Raw genomic sequence first — 23,541 nt, 5'->3', positions numbered from 1 at the left:
GCTCCTCAGGCCGACCTCCACAGGCCCGCGTCAATGCCTCCCACAGACACTCCGGCCCCTGTTATCCGGAGCCGCCGCGGACGGCCTATCGTCCACCCGCGCCTGCCTGACTTCGATTACTAGGGCGAATTCTGGGGGGGCTCATGTGGTGGACACGTATTGGGGACAGAATTCAACCCAGGAACTAAGGGTTAAGTCATGGTTGCCCTGGCAGGTTAACGCAGGGTTAAGTTATGGTTGTCCAGCCAGTTTTCTGGTTATTCTTGCCACCTCCGTTCAGTCGAGCTGTGGGTTTTGTTTGTCTCGCTGATTTACCGTGGATTAAAGAAAGTTGCCTACACGGCTAAAGTGTGAACCTACGGTCTTCTCCGTTACTTCGGCTCTACAACACTATATATTACATGAGAGGTATGGGCATTATGCTGATGGAAGAAATCCAGAGACTGGAAAAACAAGTAGTGCACTTTATGTACCAGAGAGGAAAGTTAAGTTGACCAGGAGAGCAACTGACTACATATCAGTATATGCAGATTAAATGAGATGAAATGATGGCAATTTTATTAGTTCTACAGTGGATAGAGGAAATCAAACCTCTGCAAATACTTCTATGTTCAGACTCAAGTGCAGCCATGGATAGTCTCAAATATACTTCTTCAAGAGGCAATCAGGATATTCTCTATTAAATTTTGCAATTTTGACATAGAATTATTAGGCCAGGAATTGATGTAAAGTTGTTATGGGTACCAGCTCACGTAGACATCCAAGGAAATGAAACAGCGGCCCTTTTTTGCCAAAAATTGATTAAAAGCAAATCAAGTAGAGTTAGCAATACCAGTAAGCAATGCAGAAAGCTAAGGTTTTATGTGGAACAAAATTAAAACACAGTCAAGTCAAGTTAAGTCACAGTGGCAGAGGTTATGGGATGATGATACTGTAACGTGCATGGATAAGTAGACACGTTGGCCGTTCGCTGACGAGTCTGACCCTTTAGTCGAGCGGTTAGCGATGTCTCCTGCGGTGCGAGCGATACGGGTTCGCGTCTCGGCCGCGGCAGTTCCTGTGGTTGCCCCCCCGAATTCGCTACAATACTGAAGGAAGTCATTTGTGTCAGACTCAGTGAAAATCAGAGAGGAAAGGTCACTGGGGGAAAAGTAGGAAAGAAAAGTGCCTGGTTAGTAGGATTCGACTGGGACACACTAACTTACATTGATTTCTACACCTCATCAGGAACCATCCATGATGTCTGCAGGCGGCACGATGGCCCACAGGTTAGCACTGTCGCCTCACAGCAAGAAGGTCTTGGGTTCGAACGCCGGGGTTGTCCAACTTTGGGGGTCATCCCAGGTCCTGTCTGTGTGGAATTTGCATGTTCTCCCCGTGTCTCCGGTGGGTTTTTTCCGGGTGCTCCGGTTTCCCCCACCAGCAAAAAGACATGCATGTTAGGGTTAATACTCCTGTCTGTGCCTCTGACCGCGACATGGCAAGACGAACTGGTTCCCGGGCGCTGCACGGCGGCTACCCACTGCTCCTAGCTACACAGCTAGGATAGGTTAAATATAAAGCCTAATTTCCCTACGGGGATCAATAAATTATCTCAAGATTGACATCAAATCAAATGGAGACTATGGGTCGTGTTATTCTTCTTTGTTCTAAATATGCAAATGTAAGACCGTTAACCGGAACGTAAAGGGATTAAGCACATGGACCTCAAGACAATCGTTGCAAATAGCTCTGGAAACTCGGTTATCTACATCTACAAGACACAGGACACGACAGTTGGGGGCGATAATGATCCGCTCGGTTGCAATTCGCCATCAAAGGAAGAAGAAGAAGACGAAGAAGAAAAAGAAGACGAAGAAGAGAAACAAAACGAAACTAAACGAAAGGAGGGAGCCACAACTCATGATGGCAGAGATAAACAAGGGTAAGATCTGAATATCTCCCCAAAATATGTAAGGAGAAATTAAAATTTAGCATAGATTAAGCCTTGTCTAACTTTCATGCGACTCTGTGTCTTAATTTGACACAACGACAGAAAAGACAACTTGTCTCAGCTGCTATGGTGTTTATGAAGGCACATGTAAAATGATTTTGAATACAGAGAGGCTGTAAGTAACACTTTAATTTGTAAAGCATCAGCAGTTGTGATTCTTTTTCAAGCTAACTTTTCATTGACATCGCCAGTTATGCTCTGTTGAATAGTTTGTTGTTCTTTCTGCAAGTTTGGACAGACTTCCTGGTTTTAAGTTTCAGCGCGGAGTGTGCCTGAACACTCAGATGCACTTAAAAGGGCAAAGAGCGGTTCAGCGGAAGGGTAAAATGGATTTGATACTCGAATAAAAAATGCAATCCAATCTTCCCCCCCCCCCCCCCCTCTCTCCCGTCAAGGTGTTTTTGGTACTCTGAAGATCGTCCTGCAAAGTGCAGCAGCAGGGTTTGCCTTTGGAGAATCCGCACTGCTGGCAGTTGAACCTGCTTTAATGAAGGAGGAGCCTCTACTGGATGCGGCAGCTGTAGCTGCTGAGCGAGTGGGCTCCTCAGGGGTGGGGGTGGTGACAGCATGCCTCATGTTCACCTCAAGCCTAATTTCCCTTGGAAGTGGTTTCCTCCTTGCTGCCACAGTGATGAGGTTTTTGACCAAGTCCAGGGAGTCCAAGGTATGGTTAGCAGAAGGTGCAGCAGGGCCCTTAATTGTGGTGGCTGCTGTAGCAACTGGAACATTTGGGGGCCTTATTCCAGCATGGATATACATCACAGTCCAGTGCATAATGGTCCTTTTCGTGTACTCTTACTCTAATATGAATGAGATGACTACAGCTCTGTTAATTATCTTCACCACTCTCTATGTCAGTGTTGTATGTGGACGTATGGGCTTCATAATTGGAATATTTACCATGGGGATAACCATTTTTGCTCTCTTTGTCATCCGGAGGACCCTGACACAGAGGGTGAAAAGTAGACCCAACAGTCAGAACCAGTACCGACTTTTGGAGAGGGTCTTGCTGTACTCTGTTGTTGTGGCTTTGTTGGGATTTCTGATAGGTTTGGGAGCAGGTACAGGAGGACTGAAAACAGAGGTGTATTTGATGCTACGGTCCGTCCTCTGGGTGGGGATTCTGGCTGCAGGGCTGCTTGGAGCTGCTCTGGGAACAGTGTCTGTGGTCAGTTTGGGGACAGACAGTGCACAAAAAGTGGCCATTGGGGCTGCACTAACATCTTCAATTGCTCTCAGAGCCATTCTGCCAGCACTTCCTCTTTTAGGGGTGCGAGGTAGTGTGGGGGGAATTCTAGGGGTGGCTACAGCTGCAGGGGTCTCCCTGGGGGCAGCAAGTGTTGCAGTAAAATCAGAGTTTAAGGCTAGAAATACCACTTTAGTGATCCTTTTTTCAGTCATTGTAGGTGCAGTTCTTGCCACCAGGGGTCTGTCACTGAAACCAATTCCACTGACGCCAATGGAACTTTTGACAATCACACTTGTGGCAGTAGGGGCATTTATTCTAGGTGCACCACAGAGTCCGTTCCACACTCAGGTGAATCTACGAGGGGGTCTTCTCACGGGGCATAACCTAATTAGAGGAATTGGCATGGAAACAATCACTGCAGCAGCAGCACCTCTTGGAGCAGGGGCTCTAGGGGCCGCTGCACTGGGCACAGCAGCTCTGGGGAAACTGGGGACACTGGGAGTCGCGGTGACTGTACTTTTGGCTATTGTTAAGACTCTGAATGGCCTGGTAGGAAAACCCCCGCTGAAAGCGAATGGACAGAGGGACACTGATTAAAAAAATCGACTTTTCAACTGGATGCTGAGATCTCACACTAGAGCAAAGTGCTGGTGCATGAAGATTTGGCCAAAGGCTTCTCACAAAAAAAAGCATCGTAATACCAAAAGTGTCTTAATTATTAACCAAGTTTTACTGTGTGCACGTGCGCGTTCGTGTAAGTAAGGGTATACTACCATAAAATAAAGGATGCTGTATGAGCTGTGCTCACGGGTCAACACGCTTGAATCCGTGATGCCCTCTTCTGGTCAAAAAGGGAAGGGGGGGTGGGGATCAAAAGGCAAGTTTCTTTCTGCTTTTAATTTACGACTTTACCACTAGACAATTTTTGTAATCATGTTGTGGCAGGTCAACATACAGTATTCAATTTTCAGTCAAACGGTATGAACATTGTTTTCTGTGGGGACAACGGGATGCTGATGTGTTTGTGCATTGATTCAGTTGTAGATGGATGCTGATGTACCATAGCAGGTATTAATTGCCTCAGAGGGCTGACGGGTAAAGATGACAGTCGGCAGGGCAGCTTTTAAGATGTAGCGTCCCTTCCTTGCCTCTGCACACCCTCTTTCTTACTTTGCCCAAGATGTGACTGCAAAGTCACAGTTGGTTTGGTCTCGTCTTAGCAACAGTAGCAGAGGATTTGTTCTCTGGGAAAAGGGGGAAGGTGGGGGGGAGGGAGGATTGCTTTATAGAGAGACAACATCTTCAAAGAGAATTAATAGCGTTGTACATCCATAGTCTCGTGATTATGAATCAAATGTATGTGTAAATGATGCCTATTTCAGTTAAACTGGAATGACACGAAACGGTAGTAAATGACTCTGAGCGCTTTTTTTTACACTGTGAGAAGACAACTGGATACCCACATGTGGATCACTGCTGGGGACTGGATAACGGTTTGATGATGCACCATGATGATACACCGGACTTAATGGCACACTTCTCACATGAAGTTTTCCATGGAAACGGCAGAGAACATAACTGTAAGACCAAGACTGTGGAGAAAAGGAGACTTTAAGCACTGGATATAACTATCAGATTATACGACGTTCTGATAATAAACTAAAGCGAAGCAATCATTTCCACTGGTGAGAGATTTGTTGTGGATATATTTTGACATAAAATGTGGTTATAGCTGTACTCAATAATCATGACACGCTCCAGAAATCGATGCTCCTGGACACTCTTTCTTGGGATTTTGGTCGCTTTGAGGTTGTTCCGTGTTTCCATCTTGGAAGGACGACAGCTCGTAAGGTTAACCAAGTTCCATCACGTCGCCTTAATAACTCCAAAACTAATCACAATGACGGAGGTTGGTCGACGCGACTCCCCGCTGTTTGTCTGAAATAAGGAACTCTTTTCTGACACGGAACATGTCTCTGAACCGGGTCCATACCACAGACAGGGGACAGTCCACGGACTACCCGGTCCCGGTTCCTTCTGAAGCGGTCCACGGGCTGACCGTGCGCCGCTCCGCGTTCTGCCGCTGTCTGCCAAGCGCCGCGCGCCTCACCTTCGCGCCCGGGTCCCTGGAGCGGCTTTACCAGACCTACTTCCGCCGCCAGCGACAGGACTTCCTGGCGGCGTTGGCGATGTTCGCCGCTCTTTTCAACGGCTACGTTATCGTCGTGTGCGCGGCGGTGTACAGCGCGGACAAACTGGCCACGGTGGTCGTGGCGGCTATCGGGCTGGCGGCGGACACCGCGCTGTACGCGCTGTGCCGCGTACGCAAGCTCCCGTTGGCGCCCGTGTCCCGCGGCGCGGTGCCGTACGTACTCTGGCTGATGGTGGCGGTCCACGTCTTGTGCTACATGGGGCTCAACTACCGGCATTTCCCCCATGCGAGTGACTCCGTGGGCTGGCAGGCCTTTTTCAGTTTCTCCTGCTTTCTCACGCTGCCCCTCGACCTGGTCCCCCTCCTCCTGCTGACCGCCCTCTCCTGCGGTGTGCACACCTTGGTTTTGGGGGTCACCGTAGCGCAAAGATTGCAGGACAGTACACAGGGGCCCATGTTGGTGAGACAGGTAAACTTAAAAAAAAAATTCGGTGTCAAGTAGTTACCCCCTGCAACTTTAAGAACGAGAAAAAAATGTAGGTTTGAGAGGTGTTGACATAGGAATGGGGGGCAAAGAAGAGGGGAATAAAGATATAAAGTTTAATGAGGTGTGCGTATAGTACATATGCCGACGCTACAGTTTATTGTAGGGAATGAGAAATAACTCGCATGTGGAAGCGCTCAAGGTCACGTGGTAAGGATACTGGGTGAAAGGGATAATGCAGCTCTTTGCTCTTCACTTCACCTTGATGCAGTATTTAAGTGCAATCAATTGACTAGAATAATCCATGCATACTCAACTTACATTTTTTCTCTGATGTACTGTGGTTGATACAGGCGATCAGTTAGTCACGGTTTGCAGGCCTTTTTTTAAATGTGACAAATTCAACACCTTATACAGGATAGCACAAGCAGAAAATCAGTAAGATAACGAATTTGAACCAGCTGAGGCAGTTGAGTAAAAATATGTGGTTAAAGTGATTAAAAGAGAAAATACTCCATAAACATGAGCTTTTGAAGAGGATTATAGAGTAGTCATATTTTTGTTTTAATACATCCATTACTGAGCAACATTGCACAACAATCGGCTCCATCCACGCAAAGCCAGGCACAGATTTTCCCCAGTTTCTCACAGATTCTCCCAGTTTCTCCACCAATCCTCTCACCCTCCCCTCAGCTGGTAGCCAATATGGTCCTGTACCTGTGTGCAGCCACTGTTGGTGTGATGTCGTACTACATGGCAGACAGGAAGTACAGGACAGCTTTCTTGGAAGCACGTCAGTCCCTAGAGGTAAAGCTCACCTTGGAGGACCAGAGTACCAAGCAGGTAACTACGTCATGCCGAAACACACACACAAAAACAATGTTGTATACAAGTGTAACCGAGTGCATGCACAAATACACAGTCTCATAGCCACACACGTGCAACCTTGCCTAATAAGCTTATTTGGTGATATTTTAAAAGTTGCATGCATTTTGTTTGCTCAACAGATGCAAGACATGAATGTTGATGCGGACAAACATACAAACCCATACGAACAGCCTGTTAATGTGGTCTATGTGCTAGAACGCTGTGCTTTCCAATTAAGTTTTTTTTGTTGCTCCATTCATGGCTAATAGGCTGATGACAAGGGACTATCGTTATTATCAGAAGGGCCATCATCAGAGATGTTGCCTCAGTAGGGTCATCTCAACTCTGAGAATATACCTACATTAAAACGGTTGTATGAACTACTACACACACATATAGCTTCTGTTTTTGCACACTTTGTATTGTAGATTTAATTCTAAATGGATGAATTTGCCATTTTTACCAATCAATCTACACTCAGTAACCTGTAATGACAAAGTGAAAACATGTTTTCAGACATTTTTGCAAATTTATTAATAATGAAAAATGGAACTCTCGCTCATTTACATAAGTATTCGAGGCCTTTGCTGTGGCACTCCAAATTGTGGCCAGGTGCATCATCCTGTTTGCTTTAATTATCTTTGAGATGTGTCTAGAACTTGACTGGAGTCCACCTGTGGCAAATTGAATTGATTGGAAATAGTTTAGAAAGGCACTCACTTGTGTATCAAACTGAGTAACCAGGCAAGAAGGGCCTTGGTCAGGGAGGTGACCAAGAACCCAACAATCACTCTAACAGATCTTCTGAAGTCCTCTGCAAAGATGAGAGAACCTGCTGGAAGGATCATCTCAGCAGCACTCCCATCAATCAGGCTTTTATTGTAGAGTCTCATCCCTGGATTAACACAGTGTGATACTAGGGTGACCACACTTGAAGTGCCCCCCCACCACTTTACACATAAAAAGGTGAAATTTACTATGGGTATTAGTGTTTGAGCAGCGGTGCCGTTGTGCGTGCTGTATGTCCGCGAGCATGTGACACCAGCCTGTATGCACACATGTTGGAATAGCTTAAAATCCAAGCATTTTGCCTTGGTTTGTGGAAGACTTAAGTGCATGTATTTGGCAGGAGGTTTGGGGTGCCCCCAAGAAATTTTGTACTTTTTTCAGTAAAAATATAGGCAATTTCACATCATTTTGGACCATTCTTATTACCATATCTGTGTACAAAACGTTGTAAAAGCTAGAGCAAATAATAAATGAACACCCAAAAAGTTTAAAGACAAATGTGCTAAAGAAGTCCACTGGGAACCAACTACAACCATAAGATCTGGGAAAAGTCATTTAGTTAGTTTTGATGCTCTCCACATTGATTTTACATTTATTCGGCTTCGGTGGTGGCCAAAACTGCTTGGGTTCTGCGCCTAAGCCTTATCAGGTTAAGAAAAACCCTGCTGTAGCCTATACTGTGCATTTACTACCAGACTGATAACTTACTGCTAACCTTTTCCTCTGCTCCGCTCGCATTCACCATCACTTTTCTGCCGCCTGCTTTCTCACACTCACTCAACTACACAGTCGCTATGCACACACATCACACACTACGCTACCATTAATATTGAAAATATGACAAATATTTAAAAAGTCTAGTCATTATCTTAATCGTTTGATGCCCCTCAACACGGCAAATTGCTTGGTGCCCCCGGTCCCTCACCCGATGCTATATATGGATAATACAGCCTAGGGTAGAGTGGCTAGATGGAAGCCACTCTTCAGTGAAAAGCATACCAAATGACATTTAAATGACTGAGAACATGAGGGAAAAGATTCTCTGGTCTGATGAGACAAAAATTGAACTCTTTGGGCAGACCTCCAACCACTATGTCTGGTAAACACCAGGCACTGCTCATTAGCTGGTTAATATCATCCCTAGGCATTGTTCCTCCTGGCTCCGAGGTTCGACAGGGGAAGTTATGGAAAGACGTGGAGAGAATGGGATGGCAGAGAGAGGGAGACAGAATCCCCAATGTGTTTTGTGTATGAGGATTGCTGCAAGATTAGTATAGCCATTCAAACAAAATAAATCAAAGTGCTAGCCTGCAATCTGTGAGAGCCACTAGGACTCTAGTTATGCATATGTACAAGCTTATGGACAGACGCGTAACGGTCTGTTGGTGTGTTTGCATGCACAGACACAAAGTAAGACAGAATTACCATGCCCTCTCAAAAGGGTCAAAAGCTCATTCATTAGCGCCCGGGAGCGTAGCGGTCTATTCCGTTGCCTACCAACACGGGGATCACCGGTTCAAATCCCCGTGTTACCTCCAGCTTGGTCGGGCATCCCTACAGACACAATTGGCCGTGTCTGCAGGTGGGAAGCCGGATGTGGGTATATGTCCTGGTCACTGCACTAGCGCCTCCTCTGGTCGGTTGGGGTGACTGTTCGGGGGGGGATAGCGTGCTCCTCCCATGTGCTGCATCCCCTTGGCGAAACTCCTCACTGTCAGGTGAAAAGAAGCAGCTGGCGACTCCACATATATGGGAGGAGGCATGTGGTAGTCTGCAGCCCTCCCCGGATTGGCAGAGGGGGTGGAGCAGCGACCGGGACAGCTCGGAAGTACAATTGGGGAGCAAAACGGGGAAAAATCCAAAAAAAACAAACAAAGCTCATTCATTTAGGTGTGGGGTGGATCCTTTAATCATGATTCGAGGAAGCATTGAGTGTATGACAGTAACTTTATTATAGAGCATCATACACCCATACGCACACGTGCACTTACTAAACGCACACCATCAACTACCATGACTGCATTTCTATAGCTCCTTTCTCATCCGAAGACACAAAGTGCTTCACATGAAATGACTCCATCACTGAACTGTGTCTCCTTGCAGGAGGAGTTGTTGTTGTCCATCCTGCCCAAACACATAGCGGATGAGATGCTGCAGGGCATGAAGGAGCAAGCCAACCAGAACGAGGTCCAGCAACAGCAGTTCAACACTATGTACATGTACCGCCATGAAAACGTCAGGTCAGCTGCAAATTAATTTCAAGCATGCTTTTAGAAAGAATCGCAATTGTTTGCATTTTGGTACGATTGTACCGACTTTAATTAAGTGAAATGTCATGCTCTACCTTCCCCACTTTTGTTCCAGTATCCTTTTTGCTGATATTGTGGGCTTCACGCAGCTGTCGTCAGCCTGTAGTGCCCAGGAGCTGGTAAAGCTGCTAAATGAGCTGTTTGCCCGCTTTGATAAACTGGCAGCAGTGAGTCTTTCTATTCTATTCTATTCTGTTCTACTGACTCTTCAAATGACCACAACAACTGCATGGCAACAATCAGCTTAGTTCAGGACATAAGAGTAGAAATACTGGTGTTGGTAGAAAGCATGTTAAACATCAGAAGAATATTTTGGCTGTTGTCAATATTCGGTTTCATATATTTCAGATGGCATTTCTTCTTATAAATGTAACTAGAATCAGCTGTAAATTATCACAAATCTTCTTGTGGTCTCTCTTTGCCTTGGTCTTGCAGCAACACCACCAGCTGAGGATTAAGATCCTGGGAGACTGCTACTACTGTATCTGCGGTCTTCCCGACTACAGAGAAGACCACGCTGCCTGCTCCATTATGATGGGTCTAGCCATGGTGAAGGCAATTTCGTGAGTAATGAAGGGAAATAGGAAAGGGGAAGTAGGAAAGAAAGGAACAAGAGGTTCTTGTGCGTAACAATCGAACAATGGAGGGATGAGGAGAAGGAGGAATGGATGAGTTAGTCTACATTACATCCTGAAGATGCAATGAGGAGTAGGAAGGGGGATAGGACCGAAGAAGTCAAGAGAGCAGGTGCAGCGTTAGCAAAAACTAACAATAAGTAAATGGAAACTAAGCAGAAATACGGCTCAGTGTGACCTCAGAAGAGTACAGTAGAGACCCTGCACTCTCCTTTTTCTTCCAGGTATGTACGGGAAAAGACCAAGACAGAGGTGGACATGCGGGTGGGAGTCCACACTGGCACCGTTCTGGGGGGAGTGCTGGGTCAGAAGAGATGGCAGTTTGACGTCTGGTCCACAGATGTCACCGTAGCCAACAAGATGGAATCGGGAGGGATCCCTGGGTGAGAGAAGGATGCTGTTGTCATGGTGATCAATCAGAGTGCGTTAAAGCTGAAACCTGCCAACTTTTCTTCATTGATAAGTGGTTTTTTTATCAATTTGAAACATGATGATGATGTGGCAATTCAGTTGGACAGGCATTCAGATGTAATCTTATAGTTTGCTGCTGTATCAGCTGATGTGTCCCGATCAAAACATTTGAAAAAGCAGTGCACAAAGACCGGAGACTGTCTCCAACCATGGTTAAGATGGTCTAAATGGATGAAATGATGGTTTATTAATGGAGAAATGTCATGGATTTGAGCTTTAATTTGACAAATTTGTTGTGCTTTTGTTTTGAGCTGTAGATATGTGTCCATTTAAACACAAACACACAGTTACATGTGAGAGTAATTCTCCTTGTGTGTGCGTGTGTGTGTGTGTGGATGTGTGTGTTTATCTATCCTCCCACAAGGATAGTAAAATCAGAAACAGGATACCTTGTTGGGACATTTTCCTGGTTCCCATGAGGAGTTATTTCTGGGATGGGGGTTAGGTTTAGGCTACGGTTACAATTGTGGTTACGGTTAGGCAGGCTAGTGTGTGTGTGGCCTAGTTTGTGTGTATTTCTTTCTCAAATGTGGTGTATTTTCCTCAGGCGAGTTCATATTTCCCAGGCAACCATGGAGTGTCTTCATGGAGAGTTTGATTTGGAGCCAGGGAACGGTGGAGATAGGTGTGAGTACTTGCTGGAGAAGGGTATTGAGACTTACCTGGTCAGAGTACCTAAAGAGACAACGCAGGCCAGCGGACTCAGCGGAAATGTTAGTGGCTATTAGCTTCACTCTTTATAAATTAAAATCACCAATTTAGCTTAGATTTTTATTTTTTGCTGGTCTTGTCACTACTATATCTTTTATTACTTTTTTATTTTAATATTATCCTATAGGAAAATGCAGGCATTATTGAGATGTTTGCTAATCTTTGCCATGTTTTTGTTTAATTTCCTACCCATCTACACTGGTAAACAGTATGTAAAACGTGTTGTTGCCGTAATTACAGAATTTCAATCAAAGTAGCATCCATCTTATTTGTAAAAATAGCAAACCTGGTTCCTCTCTTCCAAGAGCTACTATTACTGGAATAAATACATATTTTATGTATATGTTTACATCAGCCAATGAATGCACAAGTAATCCAGCATTTCCTGAGTTCGTCTATGAAACTGAGCATCACATAATGATCCACACTAATTAAAGGCACAATGTGTAATTCTACTTCAATCCTGACTTCTGTGGTTGAGCAATGTGAATAACAAGAACACATCAAAGCAATCAAAATAAGCAGATTCAAATAGAGAGGTAGCAGATGCATAACACATTTGCTGACATCTTCCATCGAACACCCTCAGCAGATATCATTTGCTGCAATCGTGGCATAACCTAACTTGCTGCAAAGTGCAAGGCTTGGGGCACCCCAGTGGCTCAACTGGTGGAGCACGTACCACATAAGGCTGAGTCCTCACTGCAGCGGCCAGGTTTCGACTCCAGCCTGGGCCCTTTGCTGCATGTCATCCCCTCTCTCTCCCCTGCCTTTCCTGTCTCTCCCTCTCCTATCACTATCAAAGGTGGAAAATGCCAAAAAAAATTCGTAAAAAAAAAGGGGGCAAGGCTTTCGGGGGGACAAAGTGTTAAATAGCATGAGAAACAACTAAGCCTGCCCGGCCTCCACATTTTCTGAAAGCAGAAATCTAGGAAGCATTGCGGCTTTGAGCCATTTACTTTGTTTCAATCCGTACCGTTAAGTCACCTTTAATATCGCTGAGGTAAACGAAAAAAGTCAAGCATAATTTCCCTTCAATACATGTCTTTCAGCTGTTCCCTCGTTATACTCATTTTCTTCCCTTGTGGTTTCTTTGACCGACGTTTCTTTCCTCCCTCAGAAACCAGGCACATTGTCCAATAAAAATTCAAACCAGTTGATTGACACTGCAACAACCAGTGGGAACTGTAGCTCTCGTCGTGCCACGCCCACTGAATCTAAACAAGAGGTAAAACGACAAAACATCCTCCTTTTTTATACCATTTCAACCATAAGCCTTGAACTAGCATTAATTTATACACGGATATTGATCAGTAGGTTTATCAATTAGTTGATTTCAATACTTTGCCGCAATGCTGTCTCTATGCATAGACTTGCAGACATTCTTTGAAATATCCTGGCAGCACAAGTTCTTAGCATGCCTCCTTCTCTGTTACCAAGGTAATGACCTCTCAGAGGATTAAGATGTTTGGGGATCTGGATATCAACAGACGACTACACCAGGAACTGCTGGAGCGAGAGAACCAAGAAATGTAAACAAAGAGGAGGACAGAAATAGAGCTGCAATGGGAAAAAAAAAAGTCTTTAGTGAAATTAGTTTTGTAAAGAATTTACTTAAACTTGATGGCTCCCTGAAAGATTAGCTGGATACACCAGACTGAGAACAGTGTCACTTTATATCCCCCTATAACACACACACACACACCTTTTCAATGTTACCCTTTCACCATATGCTTCCTCTCTTTTTCTCCATATGAAGTATGAGGGAACATCAAATCAACCCTCTGTCACTTTGTTTTGTGGATGGGGAGTTAGAAGCGCGCTTTTCTTCAGATAAGGAGAAGCGGAGCGGAGTGGCCTTCTGCTGCTGCTGCATGGTGCTCTTCTTCATCACAGCCATGGAGGTGCTTATAGACCCACAGTGAGTTTTAACACCCTACACCACATGTGTCGCACTGCTTCTTCCGTTTTGTACGATAACACCATGTGCTACAATTCAGACGTCAAAGTGCTCACAGACCATGAGTCCGTATATACCAATTGTGTCAATGTGTTGGACCAAGTGTGTCACCTGGAAAGCATGGGTGCATGTAAATACATAGAGCATGTGGAGAACTGACCAGGGATGAATTTTAAGGTTGTGTTTTAAAACTGCTATTTCAAAACACAACCTACTGAACTCTAGTCAACCTGTCTCTTTCTTTTCTGTACAGAGTGTTGCGAATACTTTTAAACACTGTAAAGCTCGAACAAGACCTGGCCCTGATGACATTGGTAGCCATCTGCTGTCCCACTGTGCTGTTCAAATAGGCCCTATGTCACTCTGTCATCAAAAGGTCCCCAATCTATGGGCACAATCTACAGTAGTTCCCATTGCAAAAAAGAGCCATCCTCAGACTTTGAATGACTATAAACCTGTAGCTTTAACCTCTCTTGTTATGAAGTCATTTGAAAAACTGATTAAAAAATAACTTCTGGGCAGGACGGAGCATCTTCTCGACCCGTTACAGTTTGCATATCGAACCAACGGGGGTTCAGGATGCAACCATAACTCTGCTTAACTTCATTCACAGTCACTTAGAGGGTAGTAAGAACTATGCCAGACTGTTGTTCATAGACTTCTCATCAGCCTTCAATACCATACAGCCTCACCTGCTTGTGCAGAAGCTTGTGGAACGTTTTGGGTTGGACACCAACATTGTTGGATGGATTTTGGACTGCCTCACCAACACATCTTAGAGAGTGAGAGTGAATGGACTCTTTTCTGGCTTGACTTCCACATCAACCGGCTCCCCTCGGGGCTGTGTCCCCTCTCCTCTCCTATACATCCTGTACACTAAGGACTGCCGCAGTGAGTTCAAAAATCATCACATTGTGAAATTTGCAGATGACACGGTGATAGTGAGCCTCCTGAAGGAGAATGAAATGTCCCTTGGTCCTGTCATAGACTATTTCTCCAAATGGTGTCAGGGAGCCTTTTTGAAATTAAATGTGACTAAGACCAAAGACGTGTACTGACTTTAGACATAATCCCTCCAACCCAGTCAACACTAAGATTGATGGTCATGAGATTGAAATTGTGAAGTCATACAAGTACTTGGGCACTAATTGATAACAAGCTGAACATGGATTGTAATACCAATTTGCTATGCAAAAAAAGCCAGCAGTAGGGGCGAGGCGTCTCCTTCGAGACTGCCGGCCAGAGAGATGCAGTTGGCAAACGCATGCAGGGTGGGTGTTTGAACTAAAATAGGGATCGATTGGCCACTAAATTGGGAGAAAAAGGGAAAAATCAGGGGGAAAAAAAGCCAGCAGTGCCTTTTTTCTCCGAGGAAGCTAAGTTCGGTGTCGACAGGTCCCTGTTGACTTTGTTCTACAGATCTTTCATTGAGTCGGTTATTACTTTTTCTTTTATCGGTTGGTATGCCTCGCTCAACCTTAAACAGAAAAATGCACTAACAAAGGTGATCAAGGTCTGCAGTAGCATCACAGGTACCCAACAGAAAAGTCTATCTGATTTATACAACAAACGGATGTTAAGGAAAGCAGAACCCATCCTGTCTGACAGCACCCCCCCCCTGCACCTAGAGTTTCAGACCTTGCTTTCTGGTTTCCGCTTAAATACTCAGTAGTCAAAACCAATAGATACAAACACTCCTTCATTCCCTCAGCCATTTCACTGCTAAACTCCAACAATAAGAGGTAATACCAGCTCCACCTTGATAAACACTGTTAACACTGTTTACTGTTGCATTGATTTTTGTTGGCTTTGTTCTCCTCACTACATGTTGTATTTATTTGCCTTATGTGTTCTGTGGAGTGTTTGTGTGTTTGAATGTTGCCGCTGCTACACAACAATTGCCCCTCTGGGGACAAATAAAAACCCACTTGACTTGACTTGACTTGATTTGAATGTCTCCTCCTGTGCCAGGCTGACTGTGAATTATGTGACATTGGCTATAGGAGAGGTGCTACTGCTCATCCTCACTGTCTGTTCCCTGGCTGCCATCTTCCCTAAGGTGAGCCTGTTTTAAAGTGATGATGGAACTTGTGATGCTGAGGGCAGATGACAATTTTATTGCATGATGGCTGAGATAAATTGTTGTCTTATATTCAGATGGGTGACAAATTAAGGGGAAAAAACAACATAAAGTGTCTTAGTAAGGTGTTGGTCCACCACGAGCCTCCAGAACATCATCAATGCTCCTTGTCATTGATTCTACAAGTCTCTGAACTCTACTGGAGGGATGGACACAATTCTTCCAAAAGATATTCCCTCATTTGGTGTTTTGATGATGGTGGTGGAGAGCACTGTCTAACGCGTCAGTCCAAAATCTCCCATAGGTGTTCAATTGGGTTGAGATCTGGTGACTGCGAAGGTCATATAATTTAGATTTAGACTGCTTTTATTGTCATTGCCTTATATGTATGTCTCATACATACGAGGGAACAAAATTATGTTTCACATGGACCACAGTGCCACATAAAACAAATAACACGCAATAAATATTAAAAACAAATAGTGCATTAAAAACAAAAATTATTTCACAGACCTAAACATCACAAGCACACCTGACACGGGCAGTGAGTAAGACGGCTAAAAAGTCATTTTATGGAAGGTCTAAGTGTTCAGGCTGTTGAGAAACCTCACGGCCTGAGGAATGAAACTGTTGCATAGTCTGGTGGAGGCAGCACAGATGTTCTGGTACCTCCTGCCAGAGGGTAGGAGGGTGAAGTGGATGTGGGAAGGGTGGGTGGAGTCCTTCACGATGCTGAGAGCCTTCTGGGTGCACTGTGCGTCATAGATGGCCTGGATGGATGGGAGAGCAGTTCTTATGATCTTTCCAGCTGTCTTCACTAGCCGCTGTAGGGATTTGCGGTCGGAGGTCTTGCAATTCCCATGCCAGACAGTGATACAGCTGGTCAGAATTCTCTCTATGGTGCCTCTGTAGAATGTGATGAGGATGGGTGGGGGGAGACTCGCCGCCTTCAGATGCCGCAGGAAGTGAAGATGCTGCTGGGCCTTCTTGGAGAGTGCAGTGACGTGAGGACCAGGAGAGGTCCTGTGTGTGTGCGTATGTGTGTGTGTGTGTGTGTGTGTGGGAGGGGGGGGCACGCACTTGTCAGTTTTTTGTTGGTTTCACAGCATACCAACTGCAACATCATACCCATAACCACTGCAAAGAATGTCCTCTATCAACTGTATTATACAATGTGTAATTTCAGTATAGGGAGTCCAGCATTCTGATTAGTCAAATATGCTTTCAATTTGCTTGAATAATTTTTAAACTGAGCAAACACACAAGCTGTGCTTACTTGGTTTCTGTCAACTCCTCTGAACCAGTTAAGCTAATGGTCTTCATTGCTATTTGATGTTTTCACACACTTCACCATTGTTGGTATTATATTATGATTACACGTATTTTTGTCCTGCTGATGGCGTGTGTGTGTGTGTGTGTGTGTGTGTGTGTGTGTGTGTGTGTGTGTGTGTGTGTGTGTGTGTGTGTGTGTGTGTGTGTGTGTGTGTGTGTGTGTGTGTGTGAATGCATATGCGTGACACAGATGTCCCCCAAAAGGCTGGTGTCTTTCTCAATGTGGATTGATCGTACAAGGTGGGCGAGAAACACGTGGGCCATGGCAGCAATCTTTGTTCTTACCATGGCTGTGATCGCGGACATGGTATGACTGTCACATTTCCTGTGTAGTGTGTGTGTGTGTGTGTGTGTGTGTGTGTGTGTGTGTGTGTGTGTGTTCCCTCTTTTTCCTCCTCCTTAACCTGCCAGTGCCTTTCATGTGTCTGACTACCTGTTCCCAATGGGATCCATTATAGCTCTTTAGCTGTCTGTCTCTCCCTGCAAGCTCATTTGTGAAACCCCACAGGGAAAGAGTGTATCACACACCGCTGCCTTTTGGTCAGATAGGAATAGAGGCTCACTGCAGTGAACATTAATTCCTCTGTCTGCACACATCATGTAGTCCACCAGGTGACAGCCACACATGATAACTCTGGAATACTCTGGAAAACCCTATAAATAAGGTTTCAACGTGCTTATCTATTCCAGAGAAGTCGTTCTTATGTTGCTATTCCAAGCAAGATTACTCTCACCTCACCATCTGATGCCAACCAGTTAGTAGGGCTGTCTCTGAAGTCCATGTTGTTGTGTCCCCCCATGTTGCATCTTGGTTTTTGTGATGTTGTACTTGCAAGAAACAACTTGACAGATGACAGCGGTGCACAAAGCACACTGCCTCTCACTATGCCAGTGTGCACTGATGTTTTGCAGCTCATCCCCTCTGACCTTCTGTTGTACTGTTTCCATCTTGTTTTTGATGTTACAGTTGAGTTGTGTCCCGCCACTACTGCAGCTCCACAACACTAGCTCTGGGCTGACCCTGGAGTCACTAGTTGACCAGGGCTGTGCAGAGAACCCAAAGCACTACACCTTCATGGCAGTGATGTCACTCATAGCGACCGCCGTGCTGGTGCAGGTCAGCCACCTGGTTAAATTGGGGCTAATGGCGATGGTCGTCACTGCAACCGGGGCCGTCAACATCTACAGCTGGTGCGATATCTATGACCTGAATGACTTCATACGGTTTTCCACCTACAGGTGAGAAGCCGGTAATTCAGATCCGTGCTAACATCCACACACTTGGCATGAATAAACATGTAATTTTTAAATATTTTTATGAAAAACTTTTTTAATGAAACAACAAAATCCACTTTGTTTCCATGTTTCCTCTCTCCCTCTCTCCCTCTCTAGAACTTCCATGGTGCCATCCAAGTACCTGATGACAATAATGATCATCGTTATGATGATAAGCTTCTACTATTTTGCGCGGCATGTGAGTAATTTTTTTCCTGTACACCTACACAGTGTCCCACATCGCTGACCCACAGCCTGTCTGTAACTCGATTATTGCTACAAATGAAACAAAACTGTTATGTGTTTTGTAGAATCAAAATGACACATATTTCACCCCAGAAGTTTTCGCTAAAAATCATATGTCTAACTGACTTTTATCCTTTTCAAACTCTATCAAACACGTGCACTCAAACCTATCCGTAGGTGGAACATCAGTCACGGAAGCTGTTCCTGTGGAAAATCAGGGTGCATGACCAGAAAGAGAGGGTGTATGAGATGAGGCGCTGGAATGAGGCACTGGTCACCAACATGCTGCCTGAGCATGTAGCAAAACACTTCCTGGGCTCCAAGAAGAGAGATGAAGTATGTGTGTGTGTGTGTGTGTGTGTGTGTGTGTGTGTGTGTGTGTGTGTGTGTGTGTGTGTGTGTGTGTGTGTGTGTGTGTGTGTGTGTGTGTGTGTGTGTGTGTGTTTTCTTGTACATCTATATTTGTTAGGACCCAATTTGAGTTTTTAACCATGGAGTGGGGACATTTTTGCAAAATGAGGACATTTTGGCCAATCCTCACTTCTTTAAGGGTCTATTTTAGGGTTAGGACATGGGTTTAGGCTTTAAGGTTAGAATTAGGATTAGGTTAAATTTAAGTTATGGGTTAAGGTTAGGCATGTAGTTCTGATGGTTAAAGTTATGGTTAGGGGCTAGGGTCTAGGGAATTAATGTAGTTGATAAGGATCCTACGAGTATAGGAAAGCAAATGTGTAAGGGCATGATTGTGTGTGTCTGTGTATGTTTGCATGTGTGTATGTGTTTATATGTTTAAAAATAGCACGAGTTAGAGGAGAATGAAAAGTGGAGGGAAAGTCAAAATAAGGCACCAGGATAGAAATGTAACTTGACCGCTGTAAGGAAAGGAATGGGCAAGAGGGAAATCAAACAATAATCTTGTCAACCGCCTACTTGTTTCACCCTTAGGAGCTGTACAGCCATTCCTACGATGAGATAGGTGTGATGTTTGCCTCGATACCCAACTTTTCTGACTTCTACACCGAGGAAAGCATCAACAATGGTGGCATCGAGTGTCTGCGGATTCTTAATGAGATCATCTCCGACTTCGACAGTGTGAGTCACTGCAGTGTCTCTACATGGATGAATGGATGGATAGCTTGATAGCTAGATAGATAGATAGCTAAATAGATAGATAGATAGATAGATAGATAGATAGACAGACAGACAGACAGACAGACAGACAGACAGACAGACACACATACATACATACACACACACAAATATCGATTCGTTTATTAACCTTTCACAAAAGAACAAAGGGAAAGTAACTCTCATTTAAACATTCGCCAACTCCCACTCTTTTTCTATATTATCTCTCTCGCACTAATAGCGTCAGCAACAATAGAAGCAGATATGATCAAAATTAAATTTTCAAGTGGCAGCAGCCTGCAATAATAGGCATTAAAATATAATCAGACCCTCGTCTTCTAACATCCAATGTGCATGTTCTGTTCCATAGCCCCAAACCATTCAAGAGTGAGATAAGTAGAAACCATTTTTCATCATTGCCATTAAGTCTGGAGAGCCTACATGCCTCACGTTGTTCTAGAGGAACCAAGAAGGATAGGGGGGGGAGGCTTCTCTACTCGCTAACTGGAATAAACTCTTTTCCACCAGTTGTTGGACAGAGATGAGTTCCGCTGTATCACTAAGATCAAGACCATAGGAAGCACCTACATGGCTGCCTCAGGAGTAACTCCAGGGAGCAACACTAATGGCCTTTGCAGCCAGAGGGTACAATGCCACACCGCATGAAACAAAGCACTTGCACTAAGCTACAGTTGTATATGATGATGATAATGATGATGATGGTTATCTGTTTTCTTTAACCAGCCTGAGGACCAGTCACTGATTGAGCGCTGGCAGCACCTGGCTGACCTAGCTGACTTTGCCTTGGCCATGAAAGTCACCCTCAACAACCTCAACAAGCAATCCTTCAATAACTTTATGCTCCGCATAGGTCAGTATGTTTGTGTGTGAAGATGTCGGCACATACACAATTAGTGTGTTTACATTTTCATTTCTTCTTCCTTCAGGTCTGAATAAGGGGGGAGTACTCGCAGGAGTTATTGGGGCTCGGAAACCTCACTATGACATCTGGGGCAACACGGTCAACGTGGCCAGCAGAATGGAATCTACCGGGGTGATGGGCAACATCCAGGTGGAGCACACGTGTACACATAAACAAGCACATGCACAAATACACTTAGTTCGGAAGTCTTCTCACTTTTTTTTCCAACTCTGTTTTTCCTTATCTCAATCACTTGTCTTCGTTCTCCTCTCTTAATCACCCCGTTGGTTTGTGATGTTTTGGTCTGCTATTTCCTCAGGTGGTTGAGGACTGCTATGACATCCTGAAGGAGTATGGCTTCCGTTTCGTCCGAAGAGGACCCATCTTTGTCAAAGGGAAAGGGGAGCTGCTAACCTTCTTCATGAAAGGCAAAGACAAATCAAGTAGCAATGGACTTGCACCGATGACCACTAACCTTCCACACCAAATAGCAGACCACTCCTGACCAATTTCATTTGCTGAAGCAGCATTAACACAAGAATAGATAGACATGGCGGCACGGTGGCGCAGTGGTTAGTGCAGTCACCTCACAGCAAGAAGGTCCTGGGTTCGAACCCCAGGATTGTCCAACCTTGGGGGTCATCCCAGGTCATCCTTTGTGTGGAGTTTGCATGTTCTCCCCATGTCTGCGTGGGTTTCCTCCAGGTTCTTCGGTTTTCTCCCACAGTCCAAAGACATGTAGGTCAGGTGAATCAACTATGCTAAAATTGTCCCTTGGTGTCAATGTGTTGGCCCTGTGATGGACTGGTGGCCTGTCCAGGGTGTCTCCCTGCCTGCCACCCAATGACTGCTGGGATAGGCTCCAGCATCCTGTGACCTTAATTCGGATAAGCAGCTTGGATAATGGAATGGATGGATAGATAGACGTGCATATCACTCCATTTCTCTCATATGTGTTCATTGATTTCGCCTGTCATAAGCTCTGTAGCTACATAAAACAAGTGGAACTAGACAAATGTAAATTAAACGATTTTCTGCAGCTATCATAACCACTTACATATTTGCATATAACTCAGGAATATAGGCAAACATTTCAGAATGCACATTGCATATATGCCACTATGCAATTGATTCATCAGATCAGACAGATATATATTGTTAAATTGTTTTTATTCCCTCTGCAGCTGTAGCCATACTGTGTGTACTGTAGGTGTGGTCCTGTCATCCCTGTACTTGGCAAGTGCAAGTTGTCAAAATATCTGTGCACCAATGTCACCAAGACAAATTCCTGTAAGTTTGTTTATCTTGGCATTAATAAAGATTCTTATGTTTCAGTCCTTTAGCGAGCAACAGTATGGTTTCATACCATGAAAGAGCACTACAGATGCAATGTTTGCATTGAGAATGTTGATGGATAAGTATAGAGAAGGCCAGAAGGAGTTACATTGTATCTTTGTAGATTTAGAGAAAGCATACGACAGGGTGCCGAGAGAGGAGGTGTGGTATTGTATGAGGAAGTCAGGAGTTGCAGAGAAGTATGTAGGAGTGGTGCAGGATATGTATGAGGGAAATGTGACAATGGTGAGGTGTGCGGTTGGAATGACAGATGGGTTCAAGGTGGAGGTGGGATTACATCAAGGATCGGGTCTGAGCCCTTTCTTGTTTGCAATGGTGATGGACAGGTTGACGGACAAGATCAGGCAGGAATCTCCGTGGACTATGATGTTTGCAGGATGACATTGCGATCTGTAGCAAGAGTAGAGTGCAGGTGGAGGAGAGCCTGGAGAGGTAGAGGTATGCACTGGAGAGAAGAGGAATGAAAGTCAGTAGGAGCAAGATGGAATACATATGCGTGAATGAGAGGGAGGACAGTGGAATGGTGAGGATGCAATTAGTAGAGGCGACGAAGGCGTATGAGTTCAAATACTGGGGGTGAACTGTCCAAAGTAACGGGGAGTGCAGAAGAGTGAAGAAGAGAGTGCAGGCAGGGTGGAGTGGGTGGGGAAGAGTGTCAGGAATTATTTGCAACAGAAGGGTACCAGCAAGAGTTAAAGGGAAGGTTTACAAGATGATTGTGAGACCAGCTATGTTATATGGTTTGGGGACTCTGATGAAAAGACAGGAGGTGGAGCTGGAGGTGGCAGAGTTGAAGATGCTAAGATTTTCACTGGGTGTGATGAAGAAGACCAGGATTAGGATTGAATATATTAGAGGGACAGCTCAGGCTGGACGGTTTGAAGACAAAGTAAGAGAGGCAAGATTGAGATGGCTTGGACATGTGTGGAGGAGATATGCTGGGTATATTGGGAGAAGGATGCTGAATATGGAGCTGCCAGGGAAGAGGAAAAGAGGAAGGCCAAAGAAGATGTTTATGGATGTAGTGAGGGAGGACATGCAGGTTGCTGGTATGACAGAGCACGATGCAGAGGACAGGAAGAAATGGAAATGGATGATCCGCTGTGGCGACCCCTAATGGGAGCAGCCAAAAATAGTAGTAGTGCATGTTTCAGTCCTTTGTCACGAGGTATTGAAAAGCAGACTGATAAAGTGGATACCCATGACTGACTTATGTAATTCCACCTCAAAATATGGGAAAGCAAAATTACCCAACAACAAAATGATGTAATGGAGCTAGGAAATGTCCAGTGTTCATGTTGGAAACCGTCCAGTAAGAGTAACCATGAGTCACCATCACGCTTATTTCAATTTATGAGGCAAAAGGCTCAATAGTAACTTTAACATATAATAATGGCATACATAATTTTTTTTTTTTTGGAATTTTCTCCCCAATTGTATCCAGCCAATTACCCCACTCTTCTGAGTCTTCTGGTCACTGCTCCACCCCTTCTGCCAATCCGGGGAGGGCTGCAGACTACCACATGCCTTCTCCGATACATGTGGAGTCACCAGCCACTTATTTTCACCTGACAGTGACGCGTTTTGCCAGGGGGACATAGCGCGTAGGAGGATCACGCTATTCCCCCCAGTTCCCCCTCCC

The 23,541-nt window shown here is 44.8% G+C and overlaps 1 protein-coding gene across 1 annotated transcript; it reads left to right on the top strand.

The window, feature by feature from the left end:
• The first annotated feature begins 2,514 nt into the window (after positions 1-2,514).
• Positions 2,515-21,874, top strand: LOC130124734 (adenylate cyclase type 3-like). Its single transcript, XM_056294066.1, has 20 exons — positions 2,515-5,803; positions 6,512-6,661; positions 9,578-9,714; positions 9,839-9,950; positions 10,219-10,346; positions 10,643-10,801; positions 11,437-11,602; positions 12,721-12,828; positions 13,041-13,132; positions 13,360-13,521; positions 15,532-15,619; positions 17,163-17,279; positions 17,940-18,211; positions 18,365-18,446; positions 18,671-18,829; positions 19,439-19,585; positions 20,150-20,266; positions 20,366-20,492; positions 20,569-20,693; positions 20,863-21,874. The coding sequence occupies exons 1-20, from the start codon at positions 5,153-5,155 to the stop codon at positions 21,046-21,048; spliced, it is 3,285 nt and encodes a 1,094-aa protein (XP_056150041.1). The 5' UTR covers positions 2,515-5,152; the 3' UTR covers positions 21,049-21,874.
• Positions 21,875-23,541: the final 1,667 nt, after the last annotated feature.

Source organism: Lampris incognitus, chromosome 15 (genome assembly GCF_029633865.1).
Source record: "Lampris incognitus isolate fLamInc1 chromosome 15, fLamInc1.hap2, whole genome shotgun sequence".
Classification (NCBI taxonomy): domain Eukaryota; kingdom Metazoa; phylum Chordata; class Actinopteri; order Lampriformes; family Lampridae; genus Lampris; species Lampris incognitus.
Note: the sequence above shows the minus strand (reverse complement) of the source record. Positions and strands in the feature narration are given on the sequence as shown.

Coding starts and splice junctions, on each gene's coding strand:
- LOC130124734 (XM_056294066.1), top strand. CDS start 5,153: ATGTCTCTGAACCGGGTCCATACCACAGACAGGGGACAGTCCACGGAC. Junction 11,603..12,720: donor CCAGCGGACTCAGCGGAAAT/GTTAGTGGCTAT, acceptor TTCCTCCCTCAG/AAACCAGGCACATTGTCCAA. Junction 20,493..20,568: donor TAACTTTATGCTCCGCATAG/GTCAGTATGTTT, acceptor TTCTTCCTTCAG/GTCTGAATAAGGGGGGAGTA.